The sequence below is a fragment of the Saimiri boliviensis genome, chromosome 2, assembly GCF_048565385.1.
Source record: "Saimiri boliviensis isolate mSaiBol1 chromosome 2, mSaiBol1.pri, whole genome shotgun sequence".
Classification (NCBI taxonomy): domain Eukaryota; kingdom Metazoa; phylum Chordata; class Mammalia; order Primates; family Cebidae; genus Saimiri; species Saimiri boliviensis.
In genome coordinates, this window is record NC_133450.1 from 130,082,819 (window position 1) to 130,102,915 (window position 20,097).

Consider the following 20,097-nt stretch of genomic DNA (forward strand, 5'->3'; position numbering starts at 1 on the left):
CTGAATGCTTCCTAATTTTTCCTAAAACTACCACAACTCTGACACCAAAATATTCCAAAGATAACACACAACTGTTAAAACTGACAAGACACGGTGGCTCACGCCTGTAATCCCAGAACTTTGGGAGACCAAGGCAGGCTGATCACAAGGGTCAGGAGTTCCGAGACCAGCCTGACCAACATGGTGAAACCCCATCTCTACTAAAAATACAAAAATTAGCTGGGTGTGGTGGCATGTGCCTGTAGTCCCAGCTACTCAGGAGGCTGAGGCAGGAGAATCACTTGAACCTGGGAGGCAGTGGTTGCAGTGAGCCAAGATCATGCCAATGCAGTCCAGCCTGGCAATAGAGCAAGATTCCATCTCAAGAAAAAAAAAAAAAAGTTAAAGTAACAGTTTATCTATAGCCTACTCCTCATTCAGGATTATAGGTTTAAAAAAAATAACTAAAAAAATCATGCATACAACAGGCTCAACTGTGCAGTTAGAGAATTAAATGCCATTAGCTAGCTAACCGTGTTTTATTCTGGGAATGCATATATAATTCAATAGCTGGTATAGTAATATAAACAATTAAAAAATAGCCAAAGACAAAAATTACAATCCTCGATGCACGCAATAACCATATTTCAACATTAATTTCTCATTAAAAATCTTGACTTACTTATTTTACTTATTTATTGAGACGGAGTCTTAACTCTGTCGCCCAGGCCAGAGTGCAGTGGTGTGATCTCGGCTCACTACACCCTCTGCCGCAGGGGTTCAAGCCATTCTCCTGCCTCAGCCTCCAGAGTAGCTTGGATTACAGGCACCTGCCACCACACCCGGCTCATTTTTGTAGTTTTTAGTAGAGATGGGGTTTCGCCATCTTGGCCAGGCTGGTCTTGAACTCCTGACCTGTGATCCACCTGCCTAGGCCTCTCAAAGTGCTGGGATTACAGGTGTGAGCCACTGCGCTCAGCCTATTATTTATTTGCTGAGATGAAAGGTCTGACTCTGTCGCCTAGGCTGGAGTACACTGGCGCAATCATAGTTCACTGCAGCGTCGACCTCCCACCCTCAAGCATTCTCCTGCCTCAGCCTCCTGAGTAGCTAGGATACAGGCCCACACCACCACGTCCAGCTAATTTTTGTGTTTTTTGTAGAGACAGGGTTTTGCCATGTCGTCCAGGCTGGACTCAAGCAATCTGCCCTGCCCGCCTCTGCCTCCCCAAGTGCTGGGATTACAGGCATGAGCCACCATGCCCCGCCATCTTCAACTTTTAGACTAATCGAAATCATTTTTTAATGTTTAAAAAAATCAAATTAACATTCAATTTTAATGGAACAAGTCTAGAATATGCTTTAAAATAAGAAGGTAAGACAAATATAATAATTAGGGGGAAGGAGACTTTCACTTTTCATGGCATACCTACTTCTTATACTGTTTGAATTTATTTTCTCACGAGCACATTTTTCTTTTTCCTTTGAGACAGAGTGCCGCTCTGCCACCCAGGCTGGGGTGCAGTAGCACAATCACAGCTCACTGCAGCTTCGACCTCCCAGACTCGAGCAATCCTCCTATTTCAGCCTCCCAAGCAGCAAGTACAGTTACTTAACAATTACTTTTTACTTATTTGAGACAGAGTTTCGCTCTTGTTGCCCAGGCTGGAGTGCAATGGCGAGATCTCATTGCAACTTCCACCTCCCAGGTTCAAGCGATTCTCCTGACTCAGTCTCCCGAGTAGCTGGGACTACAGGTGCGTGCCACCACACCCGGCTAATTTTTAGTAGAGATGAGGTTTCTTTATGTTGGTCTGGCTGCCTTGGCCTCCCAAAGTTCTGGGATTACAGGTGTGAGCCACCATACCCAGCCAATTACTTTCTATTTTTAGAAACACAGTCTCACTCTGTCACCCAGGCTGGAGTGCAGCTCCTGATCTTGGCTTATGGCAAACTCCACATCCTGGGCTCAAGCAATCCTCCCACCTCAGCCTCCTAAGTAGCTGAGGCTACAGGTGAGCACAATCACATCCAGCTAATTTTTCTATTTTTTTAGAGAGGGGGGCCTCACTACGTTGCCCAGGCTGGTCTCAAACTCAAGCGATTCGCCCACCTGAGCCTCCCAAAGTACTGGAATTACAAGCTATCTTTTATTCTGGTAAAATATATACAACATATGCAACATAAAATGTACAGTTGTAGCCATTTTTGAGATTGACCAAGAAAAAAAAAGTGGCAACTCAAATTGCTAGGAAAGAAAGAAGGGACATTACTACTGACATTAACAGAAATAAGGAAGATGATTGGCCAGGCGTGGTTGCTCACGCCTCTAATCGCAACACTTTGGGAGGCTGAGACGGGTGGATTGCCTGAGGTCAGGAGTTCGAGAACAGCCTGGCCAGCATGATGAAACCCCGTCTCTACTAAAAATATAAAAATTAGTTGGGCATGATGGCGGTGCCTGTAATCCCAGCAACTCCGGAGACTGAAGCAGCAGAATCGCTTGAACCTCAGAGGCAGAAGTTGCAGTGAGCTGACATCGAGCCACTATACTCCAGCCTGGGCAAAAAGAACAAAAATTATGTCTCAAAAAAACAAAAATAGTTAAAGAGGCAAATTATATTGTATATATTTTTACTCCAATTAAAAAGAAAACTAAACAACTCTATAAAAACTGTAAAACTTAGGCCGGGCGCGGTGGCTCAAGCCTGTAATCCCAGCACTTTGGGAGGCCGAGGCGGGTGGATCACGAGGTCGAAAGATCGAGACCATCCTGGTCAACATGGTGAAACCCCGTCTCTACTAAAAATACAAAAAAATTATCTGGGCATGGTGGCGCGTACCTGTAATCCCAGCTACTCAGGAGGCTGAGGCAGGAGAATTGCCTGAGCCCAGGAGGCGGATCTTGCAGTGAGCCGAGATCGCGCCATTGCACTCCAGCCTGGGTAACAAGAGCGAAACTCCGTCTCAAAAAAAAAAAAAAAAAAACTGTAAAACTTTTTAAATTTTAATTTAATTAATTAATTAATTTTTGAGATGCAGTCTCTCTCTCTCTGTCTCCAGACTGGAGTGCAGCGGCATGATCTCAGCTCACTGCAACCTCCGCCTCCCAGGTTCAAGCAATTCTCCTGCCTCAGCCTCCTGAGTAGCGGGTACTACAGGTACGCACCACCACGCCCAGATAATTTTTGTATTTTAAGTAGAGACAAGGTTTCACCATGTTGGCCAGGATTGTCTCGATCTCTTGACCTTGTGATCCGCCTGCCTTTGCTTCCCAAAGTGCTGGGATTACAGGTTTGAGCCATGGCGCCCAGCCAAGAATAGACATATACGTTAATGGAATACAACTGAGAGTCCAGAAAGAAACTCATATATTTACAGTCAACTGATTTGGACAAGGATTTCAAGACTATTCGATGGGGGAAAGAATAACATCATTGGAACAACTGGATATCTACATGCAAAAAAGAATGACTATAACCCCCCTACCTCATATTAAAAATTAACTCAAAATTGATCAAAGAACTAAATGTAAACGTTAAAACTAAAAAACTATTAGAAGAAAACACAGGTATAAAACTTTGTGACCCTGCATTTGCTAGATATGACACCATAGCAACAATAACAAAAATTAGTTGAATTTGTTTTCCTGCACAGGAGGGCACTAGGCAGCCATGATGCCCAGCCGGAATGGCATGGAAGCCCCACTTCCACAAGGTCTGGCAGCTGGCACATGGCCACATGGTTGACACAGCCGGCCCCGAAGATCCGCAGATGCAATGCCCAGTAAGCCAAAGCGCCTCGCACTGCCCTGCGCGCTGCCTCGCTTCCCATCCAGCCCATCATGCAGCACAGTCGGTATCACACCAAGGTGCACGCCGGCCGTGGCTGCAGCCTGGAGGAACTCGGTGGCTGGCGTTCACAAGAAGGTGGCCTGGACCACTGGGATCTCTGTGGATCCAAGGAGGGGTAATGAGTCCACGGAGCGAGTCCCTGCAGGCCAAGGTGCAGCGGCTGAAGGAGTATCACTTCCAACTCATCCTCTTCCCCAGGAAGCCCTCGGCCCCTAAGTAAGGGAGACAGTTCTGCTGAAGAACTGAAACCGGCCACCCCGCTGACAGAGCCGGTCATGCCCATCCCGAATGTCTCTAAGAAGGAGAAAGCCCGAGTCATCGCTGAGGAGAATTTCAAAGCCTTTGCTACTCTCCACATGGCCTGTGCCAACACCCGGCTTGTCGGCATATGGGCAAAAAGAGCCAAGGAAGCTGAAGAACAAGATGTTGAAAAGAAAAAATAAAGCCCTCTTGGGGACTTGTAATAAATCAGCTTTAAAAAAAATAAGTTAAATTAGACTTTATCAAAACTGAGAACATCTGTGCTTCAAAGGATACCATTAAGACAGTGAAATGACAACCCACAAAATGGGAGAAAATATTTGCAAATCATAGTCCAATATGGGGCTTCTATCCAGAATATACAAAGAACTCTTAAATTCAACAAAAAGACAACCCAATTTTTCAAGTGGGTAAATAACTTGAATAGATACTTCTCCAAAGAAGATACAAAAATGGCAAATGAACACATGTAAAGATGCTCAACAACATTGACTATTAGGGAAAAGCAAACCCAAACCACAATGAGAAATGACTTCATACCACTACAATAGCTAGAATTTTAAAAATCAGAAAATAACAAGTGTTGGCAAGGATGTGGAGACACTGGAAACCCTGTGGGCTGCTGGTGGGGATGCAGACGCAGACTGCTGTAGGAAACAACCTGGCAGTTCCTTGGGATGCTCCACATGGAGCCTTCACATGACCCAGCAGTTCTACTCTAAGGTATGTACTCGAGGGAAATGAAAACATATATCCCACAAAAACTTGCACATTAATGTTCAGAGCATCATTATTAAAAATAAACAAAAGGTACTCTGGGAGGCCCAGGTGGGCGGATCACCTGAGATCAGGAGTTCGAGACCAGCCTGGCCAACATGGTTTTCATCTTTACTAAAAATACAAAACTTAGACATGGTGGCTCAGGCCTGTAATCCCAGCTACTCAGGAGACTGAGGCAGGAGAACTGCTTGAACCCAAGAGGCAGAGGTTGCAGTGAGCCAAGATGGCGCCACTGCACTCCAGCCTGGATGACAGAGCAAGAATCCATCTCAAAAAAAAACAAAACAAAAAAACCCACAAAATAAATGTATTTCGCCATAAAAAGAAATGATGCACTATATATGCTACAACATGGGACGAACCATGACAACATACATGTCAGTCACAAAAGACCCGTATTATATGATGGGTCTTCACTTACAGAAAATATTGGAATAGGCAGATATATAATGAAAGTAGATTTGCGAGGCCGGGCACAGTGGCTCACGCCTATAATCCCAGCACTTTGGGAGGCCGAGACGGGTGGATCACGAGGTCAAGAGATCGAGACCATCCTGGTCAACACGGTGAAACCCCGTCTCTACTAAAAATACAAAAAATTAGCTGGGCATGGTGGCGCGTGCCTGTAATCCCAGCTACTCAGGAGGCTGAGGCAGGAGAATCACCTGAACCCAGGAGGCAGAGGTTGCGGTGAGCCGGGATCGTGCCATTGCACTCCAGCCTGGGTAACAAGAGTGAAACTCCATCTCAAAAAAAAAAAAAGAAAAAGAAAGTAGATTTGTGGCTGCTCAGGGCTGGGGTGAGGGCACAGTTGGAGGTGACAACTAAAGGGTACAGGGTTCCTTTGGAGGTGAAGAAATGTTCTGGAAGAAGAGAATGGAGACGATTGCACAACTCGATGAATACAATGACACTCAACTGTACGCTTTAAACAGGTAAATTCCATGAGTTCAATCTCAATAAAGCTGTTACGAAAAATATTTTAAAAAACAGGAAAAAAGAAAGTATCTGGTAATTGTAAATAGCAGAGAACCCTTTCTTTTTCACCCAAAACAACAACAACAACAAAAAACCCTGGGAACTGAAGTGAGCCAAGATCACACCACTGCACTCTAGCCTGGGCAACAGAGCAAGATTCCATCTCAAAAAATAATAATAAAATAAAAAAATAAAAATAAAATCAGCAGTGTAATTCAACTTCAATTTCTCTCATATTGCTGATAGACATCCAGTTTCCGTTTAAAAACCCTATTATGTCACAAGGATTATCAAAACTTCATAAACACAAATCTTGCTTTTTAAAAAAATACCCAAATATTTGTAAAGGAAATATATCCAGGCTTATCATTTTGGTTACATAAAATCATGTCAATGTCTGCTGTTTTGAGAAACATTTCTTGTTCTGATACAGTATAATATAAATGCCATCCCTGATACCTTAATTAACTGGTAAAACTGGACATAGGGCATTTCTAGCAACTTCTCCATTTGCTGCTAGTTTGACAGTATTTCCCACATATCTGAAAAGTTTCATTTTAAAGGTACATCAGAAAGCTGTTCCGTTAATAAACAAAGACTTTTCAACAATTTGATTTCAAATACTTCGGATTAGAAAACAGACATCTGGGCCAGGCACGGTGGCTCACACCTGTAATCCCAGCACTTTAGGAGGCCCAGGCAGGTGGATCCTGAGGTTAGGAGTTTGAGACCAGCATAACATGGTGAAACTCTGCCTCTACTAAAAATATAAAATTAGCCAGGTGTGGTGGCACATGCCTGTAATCCCAGCTACTCGGGAGGCTGAGGCAGGAGAATGACTTGAACCCAAGAGGCAGAGGCTGCAGTGAGCCGAGATTGCGCCACTGCACTCCAGTCTAGGCAACAGAGCAAGACGGCGTGGGGCTCATGCCTGTAATCCCAGCACTTTGGGAGGCTGACACAGGAGGATCCCTCGAGCTCAGGAGCTTGAGACCAGCCTGGCCAAAAAAGGGAGACCCTGTCTCTAAAATACGTAAATAAATAAATGTTGAAAAGTAAATTCAGCTCACTAATTTTTTTTTAAACAAAATGATAGATTGAATTATTTTAATTCAATTTTTTCACACCAACAAGGGTGAGGTACAACAGAGCAGGAGCCCTGAAATGCTCTTCTGGGTGCTATGGTACGGGAGGTGTATTCGCCTTTGCATCTCACTACGTTCTTCACGTTTTCAGAGAATGATGAGAGGCAAGAATATTTCTTATTCTGCTCTGGTTGATTTTCAATGGATGATTTCCTACATAACAAAAGCTTTGGAATTAAACACAGCTCTATGACATTCCCAGAAAGATGACGTTTCTACAGGCAATTCCTGAGTCACAAATGCCCAGTTGTGAATCTCCCCACATCACATGGTCTCCACAGGGACCCCCCGCACCCTCCACACCCTCCCAGCCACCGGAGCAGGCGCTGTCCAGCCACCCTTCCCCACTGTCGGCACTCCCTATGTCTTCACATTCTCGGGAGCCCTTTTTCCTCTCTCTCCTCCAATGCTCATGCAGTTATGAGAGAAAAACCTGCCCTCTCCTCGTCCCATTTCTTCCTTCTACTCACAGGCGAATCTTTCAGGTAAACAAGTGTAAGAATACAAACAGTAACACATCCAAATCAAAACAGAGAGGAACTATGCTCTGACTCCGTGCAGAGGTGAGAGCTCGGGTGCCTCACATACCCGGAAACCACAGCGGACATAATGACACCACCACAGAGCTTCAAGGACAACGTGAGCTCCAGGAGAACAGGATTTTTTTCTTCACCACTGCAGCACCTAGCACATCTTAAGTCTTTAAAAAATATTTGTTAAGTGAATGACAAGGAATGGCAGCAGACTAGAAATGGCAACACGATTTTGCACAGTGGGAAAAAACAAATGGACGAGTGGTATCTAATTCAGCAAAGCCAAAACCAAAACTTAACTGCGCAGCATGGGCAACAAGGCTGGGGAATTAGAAGAGGCGTTCTTATCTCGGAGGGCCCGAGGGTAACGGGCAGAAAAGAGGACCCACTTCAAGTGTACGGGAGAAGCGGTCAGATCTTCCCCCACCAGCCCTCCTCCACCTCAGCCACCTTCCCAGAAACTGACAGCTATGCCTCCAATCCCCACACCCAAAGCAGAAGACTGGAAACTCCTCTCTGGGGAGACTGACAGCCCCAAAATAAAGAATTTTATCACCAACTTCTAATAGTGCCCTTCAAATTGGCAGGGTCCATGCTCTACTTCCTCATGGTGAGACTCAACACTTAAAAGTTCACCCATGCTGCTGGGCGCGGTGGCTCACGCCTGTAATCCCAGCACTTTGGGAGGCTGAGGTGGGTGGATCACCTGAGGTCAGGAGTTCGAGACCAGCCTGATCAATATGGTGAAACCCCATCTTTAAAAAAAAAAAAAAAAAGGTTCACCCATGCATACAGGGAATTTCTAGTAAGCCCATTTATAATCATGGAAAGACAGCCAGTAATCATCAGATTTTAGAGAGAAGCCTCCAACAAAAAGAGTGACCAAAGTAGGAAACAGGTGAAAACACGCAGGAAACAGACAAGACAGGAGGCAGAGGAAAGAAAACGTCTATACAACAAACGTGTGCATGAATCACTAAAACATTAAACAAAGAGTAATGTGTTGAAAACGTGTTGCCAGGCCGGGCACAGTGGCTCACGCCTGTAATCCAAGCACTCTGGGAGGCTGAGGCGGGTGGATCAGGATGTCAGAAGTTGAAGACCAGCCTGACCAATGTGGTGGAACCCCGTCTCTACTAAAAATACAAAAATGAGCTAGGCGTGGTGGCGCACACCTGTAGTCCCAGCTACTGCGGAGGCTGAGGCAGGAGAATCACTTGAACCCAGGAGACAGAGGTTGCAGTGAGCCAAGTAAGATTTCATCTCAAAACCAAACAAAACAAAACAAAGTATTTGCCTTCATGAAACAGAAGATGCTAAAAACAGGAATACTGAGAACGAGAACACTTTTTTTTTTGAGACAGAGTCTCTGTCACCCAGGATGGAGTGCAGTAGTGTAATCTCAGCAACCTCCGCCTCCCGGGTGCAAGTGATTCTCCTACCTCAGCCACCAGAGTAGCGGGGATTACAGGCACCTGCCACCATGCTCAGTTAATTTTTGTATTTTTTAGTAGAGATGGGGTTTCCCCATGCTGCTCAGGCTGATCTCAAACTCCTCACTTCGGGTGATCCACGTGCCTCGGCCTCCCAAAGTGCTGGGATTACAGGCATGAGCCACCACAAACCCTGCAAAGAATACTTAAAAATGAAAGATACAATGTCAGAAATAAAAATTCAATGTAAAAACTAGAGGATAAAGTTGATAACCTCTCCTTAAAAAAATCAGAACAAGGCTGAGCACAGAGGTTCACACCTGTAATTCCAGCATTTTGGGAAGCGGAGGTAGGCAGGAGTTCAAGACCAGCCTGGCCAGCATGGTAAAACCCCATCTCTACTAAAAATACAAACACTAGCCAGGCATGGTGGTGCATGCCTGTAATCCTAGCTACTAGGGAAGCTGAGACACAAGAAATACTTGAAAGTAGGAGGTGGAGGTTCAAGCTCAGATTGCACCACTGCACTCCAGCCTGGGCGACAGACTAAGACTCTGTCAAAAAAAAAAAAAAAAAAGAAAGAAAGAAAGAAAAAAGAGGCCAGGAGCGATGGCTCATGCCTTTAACCCCAGCACTTTGGGAAGCCAAGGCAGGTAGATCATCTGAGGTTGGGAGTTCAGGATCAGCCTGGCCAACATGGTGAAACCCCATCTCTACTAAGAATACAGAAATTAGTTTGGCGTGGTGGCACATGCCTGTAATTCCAGCTACTCAGGAGGCTGAGGCAGGAGAATTGCTTGAACCCAGGAGGTAGAGGTTGCAGTGAGCCGAGATCGCACCACTGCACTCCAGCCTGGGTGACCGAGCAAGACTCCATCTCAGAAAATAAATAAAATAAGAACAAAAAGATTAAAACTACCGTACTATCAACAAAAGTTTCCCAGAGCTGAAGGACCCAAGCCTCCCAATCAAAAGACCCATCAAAGAGCATTAGACATAAACAGAGTTCCCTGAAAGATTCCAGAGATTTTAAAAAAGAAAAGTTCCAAAGAGAGAGGTGGAAACCATTGTGGTCTCATACTTCTCATTACCAGCACTGTCAGTTCAGACAGCAATGGCTCCACAGGTTGAAACGTCTGAGGAACAACGACTTCTTACCTGGAGTTCTGCACCCAGGCAAAGTGTCATTCGAATGTGAGGCAAGAAAGGGCATTTTCAGACAGAGCTGGGTCAAAAAATTTACTTCCAATAAATTCTTTCTTAGGAAGCTACTAGAAGATTCACTCCACCAAAGTAAGAGACACAGAATCCAGAAAGGGGAATTCAACAGAGGAGAGAAACACAAAGAATTCCTGCAAGGAATGAAAAGAACTCCGAGGAGGACTGCTCAGTAGCAGGCATGTAGGACACACAGCCCAGGCTGAAACAGAAAGCAACAGGTCTGGAAGGGATGAAGGTGATAAGATTACTTGGGGTGTTTAATGGAGGAATTCTAGTTAAAAACCTGGCACTAAACTGATGATTGTACACTGAAAACTAAGCTAAAGAAAATTCAGCTGGGCATGGTGGTTCACATCTATAATCTCGGCACTTTGGGAGGCCAATGTGGGTGGATCACTTGAGATCGAGAGTTCAAGACCAGCCTGGCCAACATGGTGAAACTCCGTCTGTACTAAAAATACAAAAATTAGTCAGGTGTAGTGGCAGGTGCCTGCCAGCTACTCGGGAGGCTGAGGCAGGAGAATCACTTGAATTCAGGAGGTAGAGGCTGCAGTGAGCTGAGATCACGTCACTGCACTCCAGCCTGGGCAACACAGCGAGTCTCCTTCTTAAAAAGAAGAAAAAAAAAAAATACTCCATGGGATTATCAAAAGGAAAAAAAAAAAGAAAAGAAAATTCACTCCAATAACCCAAAAATATTTCCCTTAGTAAATGGTATCTTACATGGGTAAGCTGTGAAGACAGTTACCTAATAATAAGACACTGAATGTCAATCAAACAAAATTATATAAACATATTTAGAACAGGGAGAAACAGCAAGGGGTGGATGTGCCTCAGGCAGTGAAGGGAGAGAGAACATAGAACAGTTCTAAAGCCTCTTCTACGCAGAAGTCAGCAGATAATGTCCAAAATGGAAAAACCATAAATTAGCAGTACCAGCATGCTATACAGAGGCATGAAATTTGAGGCAGGCATTGCTAAGCACCCACCAATATCCAAGATTTTTCTATAGTAACATCCCACCCGCAGCCTGCCTGGCTGAAGGAGGGTGGTGGGATGGCCGCCGTCGGATGGAGGGCTGAGGGTGGGAAAAGGCCACAGCCCGGAGGCTTCTCGGAGCCAGGCTGTCCAACCAGCACCAACTGCTGACACGTCAACTTCACAAGAGACAGAAATCAACCTGATTTAAGTCACTGTCGCTTTGTGCTCCATTACTGGCAGCTAAATGTTATCCTAACTAAAATGGTAAGTAGAAACAGTAGTCAAAAGTGGTTATCTGTGGGAAGCTGGAGTGCGGAGCAAGCGGCTGGTAGAGGGACTGCTGTCCTGCATCACAACCCTGTACTACTGCTTGGGTTCCAAAACTAAGCACATGCATTGCATTCATAAAGGTTAAATTATATTTAAAGAAAATCACCCCATGGGACATGGTGGGAAGTGTTCTTAACCTCAACTTTTTTTTTTTTTTTGAGATGGGAGTTTCGCTCTTGTTGCCCAGACTGGAGTGCAATAGCACAACTTCAGTTCACTGCAACCTTCACCTCCTCGGTTCAAGGGATCCTCCTGCCTCAGCCTCCCAAGTAGCTGGGGTAACAGGTACCCACCACCACACCTGGCTAATCTTTTGTATTTTTAGTAGAGATAGGGTTTCACCATGTTGGCCAGGCTGGTTTTGAACTCCTGACCCTGTAATCCACTTGCCGCAGCCTCCCAAAGTGCTGGGATTACAGGTGTGAGCCACCACTTCCAGCCATAACCTTAACTTCTAAAACTAAGATTAGATGTGTCTTTTTAGGTCAATTTCAAATTCTAATACTGAATTGTGGATACCAGATTTACTATCTTTTTTTTTTTTTTTTGAGACAGAGTTTCACTCTTGTTACCCAGGCTGGAGTGCAATGGCGCGATCTCGGCTCACCGCAAGCTCTCCCTCCTGGGTTCAGGCAATTCTCCTGCCTCAGCCTCCTGAGTAGCTGGGATTACAGGCACGCGCAACTATGCCCAGCTAATTTTTTGTATTTTTAGTAGAGACGGGGTTTCACCGTGTTGACCAGGATGGTCTCGATCTCTTGACCTCGTGATCTACCCGCCTCAGCCTCCCAAAGTGCTGGGATTACAGGCTTGAGCCACTGCGCCCGGCCCAGACTTATTATCTTAAAGGCAACAGAATATGAAGTTTTGGAAAGGCAGAGTGATGAAGAGGGAGACTGGTCTGGCAGAGGCATTTAAAACTTCAAGTGGGAAAGGCATTCATTTAGGTCTGAGAACCTGAGCGCTTCAGCTAGGTCACTAACAATGAGAACAGAAAGAAAATGCTAAAATAAAGATACTTTTTTTTTTTTTTTGAGACAGTCTCCCTCTGTCGCCCAGGCTAGAGTGCAGTGGCTCAATCTCAGCTCACTGCAACCTCGGCCTCCCAGGTTCAAGCAATTCTTCTGCCTCAGACTTCCGAGAAGCTGGGATGACAGGTGCACGCCACCAATGCCCAGCTAATTTTTTTGTATTTTTAGTAGAGATGAACGTTTGCCATGTTGGCTAAGCTGGTCTTGAACTCCTGACCTTGTGACCTGCCCACCTCGGCCTCCCAAAGTGCTGGGATTACAGGCGTGAGCCACCGTGCTGGCCAAAAAAGATATTTCAAGTCAGGCACCTGCATGGTGGCTCGAGTGTGACCACAGTCCTGTGAAGGACAGAAATGCTGGTTAGAGGGCTGCTCACCCAGAAAGAATTAGGGAAAAGGGAGAGGAGGGAGCCGGCTAGAGGGCAAGCAACGTGAACTCCCCACAATTCCTAACATGGCAGAGCACAGTGGCTCACGCTTGCAATCCCAACATTTGGGAGGGCAAGGTAGGAGGATCACTTGAGCCTGAGTTCAATTCCAGCCTGGACAACACAGCAAGACCTCGTTTCCACAAAAAATAAAAAATTAGCCAGGCGTAGTGGTGCATGCCTACAGCCCCAGCTACTCAGGAGGCTGAGGCTGGAGTACTGCCTGAGCTGGGAGGTCAAGGCTGCAGTGAGTCATGATAGGGCCACTGCACTCCAGCCTAGGTAACAGAGCAAAACCGTCTTGGGGGGAAAAAAAAAATTCCTAATAGTTTTCCAACCTATGACTCTGTGATTTTGGAAGTCGGGGGAACCATCACCTAAATTAACACTGGGAATCACCCTACAATAGGTCCCAAGTGTTCTCCAAAGAGGCTCCAAACCAAGGACAGAATTTGAATGTACTTAATATCATTCCATTCAAATTTATCTTTGAATTTCTAATTCCTTCCCAAGAAAAACAAAAATCCAAAGTTCCCTTTTATTGATTCTTTTTGCAGTTTCAATCTAAAAACAATTTTGTTGCCACAATGACCTAACAATCAATAAAACTAACCAAAAACCTAACCCCCAACACAAATTGTTTAAAATCAAACTGTGAAACTTGACCTTTATCTCCTAGTGTCTAGCCTATTTCGGGGGGAAAAAACGATTACTACACACAGTTCACATTTCCAAAACACTTCTGATTTTAGATTTAAGCGGAGTGTATTTCCTCTCATCCATTCTCATTAATGAGAGCCTTTCTGTGAGCTTCTCACACAAGTTTAAGGTAACCATAACATACTGTCATCCCATAACAGTCAGAGAATGGAAGAATAAATAAAACAAAGGTGGTCAAGGACTAATGGGTATCATGTTACCTGTTTTGGGATGAGAGTACATGGTAACATTATTTCCAGTCTCTTCCAGGAAAAAAAAAAAAAAAAAAAAAAAAAAAGCTTTCCTTCTTCTTTCAGAGAAAGAGAAAAGCATGTAGTTTCGCTGTATTTAATATAGTTTGGAATTAACAGTCCTGTGTACCTGCCTGTTTATCCAGCATCACTGATGTCAGCACAAACAGATTTCTAAGGGCACCTGGCTTGGCGACAAGAGGCAGGGCAGAGGCAAGGAGAGGAGCTATCTGTCAACCCTGCAGTATTGTAAGTTCTTTAACTTATGTGCAGTCAAGTTTTTTGCTTGAAGGGCAATTCACTGCACATTTTAAATTTTCTCAGGTACTTCACACAGCAGTATCCTGAAGTGAGAACTATTTCTTTAAAATCCAATTTTATTTCTTTAAAGTTAGATTTAAGATAGACAACTGCTGTTCACTTTAAAGCCCAACTGTCATGGAAAAAAGAGGTTTTTTTGGTTTTTTTGGAGACAGGGTCTTGTTCACCATCTCCGCTCACTGCACCTCTGCTTCCTGGGTTCACAAGATTCTCAGCCTCCCGAGAAGCTGGGATTACAGGTGCCTGTCACCACATCTGGCTAATTTTCATATTTTTAGTAGAGACGGGGTTTCGTCATGTCGGCCAGGCTGGTCTCAAATTCCTGACCTCAGGTGATCTGCCTACCTTGCCCTCTCAAAGTGCTGGGATTACAGGTGTGAGCCATCACACCTGGCCTGAGGTTTTAAGATAGAAAAGGTAGGGCTGGGTTGTTAACGTTTAATGGTTTCAACTGTACTATCTCATGCTATGATAGTATCAAATAGATACCATAAAATCTACATTATTTGAATTATGTTCATCTAATTTTTATCATGCAATCCCAACATTTCCCTGTAATTCACATTTTTTTCTTTGCAGTTTCAGATTCTGCAGAATATAATTCAGATCTTATTCAAAAGACCTATTTCTTAAATCTTTTATTTTAAAAAAGTGTTCCCATGTTTGGCAAACATTCTATTCAGAGAAACCACTAAGATAAAATGTATTTGAGCCAGGCAGTGGCTCTCGCCTGTACGCCCAGCACTTTTTATTATGAGATGTTTAGCACTGTGTCAGGTAAGCCTTAGTTTTTAAATTTGATGGTGTCATCCCACTCACATCTCGGGCTAGCCATCCCCACACTAACAGCTATGGGCATTCATATCCATGAAGGAGGACCCTGAGAAGGTATTGTCACACTCATGGTAAGAAAAGCCACAAATGAGGAATCAACCATAAGACTAGGAGGATTAATTCTATTCATTAGGAGGAAGCACACTGTGAGAGAAGATGCCCCGGACTGGGAACTGGAAACCCATGTTTCACCTGTGTGAGGCATGTCCACACCAGCACCAAGCCTTAGGCCTCCCTCCTGGTCTACGGACCACACAGCGGCCAGAGCAGAGGACCACTGTGGCCTGTCTGATGCCCAGAGGCTAGGATTTTGAACATCAGCTCCATCCAAATGCAACACTAGCTGTTATAAGTAGGCTGTGGGAAAAGCATTTAACACGATAGTATTTGTATGTAACAAAGATGAACAACAACAAATTCACCTCTTTGGGTTGTCCATATTTGTCGCTATTTATTTATGGAAATTGTAAAGTGTTTCATATGCTCTGTTTCAAATGGTCAAGATACTTTCAAAAACAGCTTAAAGAAATGTACGCGCAAAGCAAGGTATTAGGTCCAAGATTTCATAGAAGATACCAAACTATAAACAAAACCATAGGAAAATTAAAGACAAAAACCTACAATGAAAGTTGAAATGTCTTTTGTCCCATACAACCACTGTGGCAATAAGAAAATACGAGACAAAAATAATTATCTTTTATTTATCTATCTATTTATTTATGAGACAGAGTCTCACTGTTGCCCAGGCTGGAGTGTAGTGGCATGATCACTGCTCACTACAGCTTTGACCTCCCAGGCTCAAGTGATCCTTCCACCTCAGCCTCCGGAGTAGCCTGGACTACAGGTACACGCCACCATGCTCAGCTAATTTTTCTATTTATTGTAGAGACTGGGTTTTGTCAGGTTGCTCAGGCTGGTCCTGGGCACAACCAGTCCTCTACCTCGGCCTCCCAACGTGCTGGAATTACAAGCATGAGCCACAGCACCAGGCCATAATCTTCCTTTGAAACATAAAAAGTTTACTACCTATACTTTCCAAATTTCCTCAAACATTTCTCATTAAGTCTCCAAATCTGGGCTACATCAGCTACTTTTCTTCCTTAAGTTTCAAGAATTCTCCGTAATTGTCACTAGATACCCGGCAGGATTTGGGAAGTGGGGAAAGGCTTTCTGCATGAGAGGAATCAACAGATCAGAGAGGTTTCAATGTCATTGAGCAGTGAATCCAAAAGCTGAATACTCCACTGACTGACAGCCTACATGTGTTTCCTCAGAAGTAATTCCACTTGCAAGTTAGAGTACCTAATAATGCTCTATCACATTGTTTTCATCATTATTATTATTATTATTTTGAGACAGAGTTTTGCTCTAATTGCCCAAGCTAGAGTGCAATGGCGTAATCTCGGCTCACTGCACAAATTCTCCTGCCTCAGCCTCCCAAGTAGCTGGGATTACTGGTATGCACCACTACACCTGGCTAATTTTATATTTTTAGTAGAGACAGGGTTTCTCTATGTTGGTCAGGCTGGTCTCAAACTCCTGACCTCAGGTGATCTGCCCATCTTGGCTTCCCAAAGTGCTGGGATTACAGGTGTGAGCCACGCCTGGCCAAGTTTTGTTTAAAAAGACTATTCTGTGCTTTCCAATAGAAACAACTAGGCAATTCCAAGCAACATTAAATAATGACTGCACATGTATCAACTAGAAATACACCACTTCAGAATTACAATGATGTATATGTTAACATAAATGTTTAAATACTTGTAAAATATATTGATATTTCATTAAAACACCACCTTTTAAGTCCATTTTTAATTATAATTGAAAATTTATACTTTTGTGCAAACTGAGTTAAGAGAAATACTGTGGTTTATTTGTAATCACAATTTCCAAAGAGCCAGAATACAACTTTGAAAATACGTCTGTGTTACAGCATACAGTTCCTGTTTAGATTTAGAAGGTCAGATCTCATAAAATATGACCTCCACACATGCTGAGAAGAGCTTCCTCCAGGGAAGCCCACCAGTAATGTCTGGTGCAGAGAAGTATAATGGCCCACAGGGCCCCAGCCCTCAGACTAATCTCTTCCTAGGTCCTAGGCCAGAGGCCAACGGGACCACACCTTCCCAGCAAAACCAACTTTCCCTCTGCTTCCTCCCCCCAGTCACACAGGTGGTGCACCAACTTGAACCTGACAGTGGAACTGTGGGTTTGAAGACTGAGTGATCAGAAAGGAATGGTAAACAGGCCTGGTGCAGCGGCTCATGCCTATAATCCCAGCACTTTGGGAGGCCGAAGCAGGTGGATCACCTGAGGTCAAGAGTTGGAGATCAGCCTGACCAACGTGGTGAAACCTCATAACTACTAAAATTACAGAAATTAGCCGGGCATGGTGGCGCGTGCCTGTAGTCCCAGCTACTCGGGAGGCTGAGGCAGAATTATTTGAACCTGGGAGGTGGCGTTTGCAGTTAGCCAAGATTGCACCACTGTTCTCCAGTCTGGGTGACAGAGCAAGACTCCGCCTCAGAAAAAAAAGAAAATGAAAAAAGGAAAGGAATGGTAAACAGAATATTCAAAGTTTAACATGCACCAAACACCTGACTTTCAAAGCAATGGTGAAGTCAATTAACTATTCAGTTGGAAATCATGTCACCGATAAAGAGCAGAGCGATAGAAAGCAAATACTCTTAATTTACTGATACTGTAAGCAACCAAGAATGGTGGTTCCCACGGAAATAAAGCATCACAGGCTGTCCTGGATCTCAGGGCCTCTTTCTACTGCTGCTTTCACAAGATACCGTGTAACATTTCACTACAGAGCAATCCAACAGAAACCCTCCAAAGAATACTGCAACTTAAGTTTTAATTTGTAAACAAAATTCCAAATTCCAGTTACCAATCTGGTAGAGTAGGATGCCTCACTCTGGAACCTTTTCATTTGTTTCTTCGCGTAAACATCAGCTTTATCAGCCCCAAAGATTAGAAATCACTGGTTCGAACTGAACAGTCATAGCCCAGTGACGCACATGACCCAAGGATAAGGTTTTCATAGGTCTGGCCTGCACATATGCATTTCCCCCTCCTCCTCAGTGGTTTTAGGTGAGACAGTCTGAGGGTGTTAACAGGACACCCCTGTTCGAGAGATGAAGTATAAGAGTTGCACTCTACACTTGCACCTGTCTTTAGGACCCTAATTATCGTTAAATGGTTTCATCAGGTATTTGTCCTAAAAAAGCATAATAGGTTAGCTAACCAATGATTAAAACATTACAGATTCCAAACGAACTAGAGAAGGCATGCAAAAACCAGATGAGAAAGTTTTTCGGTTGACAGCTCCAGCTACCCCTCCAAATATCACAAAGGTCTGACAGAACCAGAATTTAAAAAAAAAAAAAAAAAAAAAAAGTCCTCTGGCATGGTTTATTTACAATAAGACTTTAACCTTAAAATTCCCTTGAAGGTGTTACAGCAACAGGGGTGTTCAGGATCTGGCCAACAAGGGGATGGAGGCAGGCTGTCACCTAGGCGGCCGTTAGAGTTGGGCTCCCTGGGGATGTAAGGGGGTCCCACGGGGCAGTGGGCAAGGCACACCCAGAAAGCACACCCAGCTGCCCCCGCAACCCAGAGGAGCGTGGGGTGGGGAAAGAAACTAACTCCACTCTGCCTCTGGACCCCAAAGGCGCGGTGCGGGGGCGGGGACGGATATCCCAGGGAGTGCTGCAGGAAATGATATCCAGACTCGGAGGGTGGATCTAGGAAGCGGCCAGGGCGAAGGCCCGGCGGGGGGGAGGGGGTGGCAGTGTGAACGAAGGATGTGGCTCCGAGGGGCAGGATGAGGGGGCAGGACGACCGAACGCGGATGTCGAGACCAGGGAGGGCAAAGAGGGATGAAGAGCGAGCAGAGGGACGAGGGCGCACGGAGCGGCTGGAAAGGGATGGGCAGCGGGCCTGGGGGGGACTGCCGGCTTGAGAGGAGGCGAAGCCTACCGGCCGAGTGCAGAGTCCACCCGGGCGGGGAAGGGCGGGCGCGGGGGGCGCGGGGGTCGCGGGTCCGGCCCTGCCGGCGCGCACTTACCCCACTCCAGGAACTCGGCCACGTACTTGTCGCGGCGCAGGGCCGAGTGGCTGCACTCGCTGTACAGGCAGACGAGCACGTCCAGCAGCGTCTCCACGCTCAGGGCGCTCTCGTTGCGCCAGGGCCCGTCCAGGAGCAGCTGCTCCAGCTTCTTGAGCCGCACCTTGGCCGACATGGTGCCGCGCGGCCCGCTCCCGACACGCCGGCCTCTCGCCGCCCGCTCGGCCAGTCCGTCAGGGCGCGCCCTCGGGGGCCCGGCGGCCGCGAGCCCCGGCAGCTGCGGCGCCTCCTCGCCGCCCCGTCCGCGTCGTCGCGCCCCGGCCTAGGCCGACATCTTGGGCTCCGTCTCGGCGGCGCAGCGTCTGGGGCGCCGGGCCCCGCGGGTCCATGGGCCGCTCTCCTCCCCTCGGCGCCGCCGCCCTCCCCGCCCGGGCGGCCCGCCCCCGCTTCGCCGCGCCCCCGTCCCCCGCCGCCCTCAGCCCCGCCCGCGGCCGCGCCCTCCCCGCCGCCGCCGCCGCAGACCAGGAGCGGCGAGGAGCTGAGCGCTGCGCAAGCCCGGCCGGCGCCCGAGCCCGACCCCAGCCCCGACCCGGCGGCCCAGCCCCGCGGCCCGCAGCCAACCAGGGCGCGGCCAGTACGGGCGCAGCCAACCACCACGGTGCCGGCCGCCGCCGCGCTGACCTCAGCGCGCCGCCCCGCCCCGCTCCCGGCTCCCAGCTCCCAGCTCCCGGCGGGCTCGGGCCTCGCCGCTTGCCGTAGGGAGCCGGGATGCTGGGAAGGCAGGGCCGGGCCCGGGGCGCGGGCGGGGCGGGGCGGGGCGGGGCGAGTGCGCCGCCGAGATTGCGGGGGCCGCGCACGCGCAGAGCGCGCCCGGGGGCGGGGGCGGGGGTCGTGTGCGCCTACACCCCGCAGGTCCCGGGGCCGAAGACGACCCGAAGGCCCGAAGCAGCAGAGGCGCGATCGC

The 20,097-nt window shown here is 46.5% G+C and overlaps 1 protein-coding gene and 1 pseudogene across 4 annotated transcripts in view; one reads left to right on the top strand and one right to left on the bottom strand.

Moving 5' to 3' along the window:
* The window catches only part of CDC42BPB (CDC42 binding protein kinase beta), a 118,574-nt gene extending 98,866 nt beyond the window's left edge, over nucleotides 1-19,708 (bottom strand). For 2 of the 4 annotated variants that reach the window (XM_039462792.2, XM_039462790.2), the window contains exon 1: nucleotides 19,134-19,708. In XM_039462792.2, the coding sequence (XP_039318726.1) occupies nucleotides 19,134-19,308 (175 nt within the window). In that variant the 5' untranslated portion in view covers nucleotides 19,309-19,708. The remainder of the gene's footprint in view (nucleotides 1-19,133) is intronic. The other 2 variants (XM_039462791.2, XM_039462789.2) reach the window with 1 other exon arrangement.
* LOC101042916 (large ribosomal subunit protein eL13 pseudogene) lies at nucleotides 3,654-4,282 on the top strand (annotated as a pseudogene).
* Nucleotides 19,709-20,097: the final 389 nt, after the last annotated feature.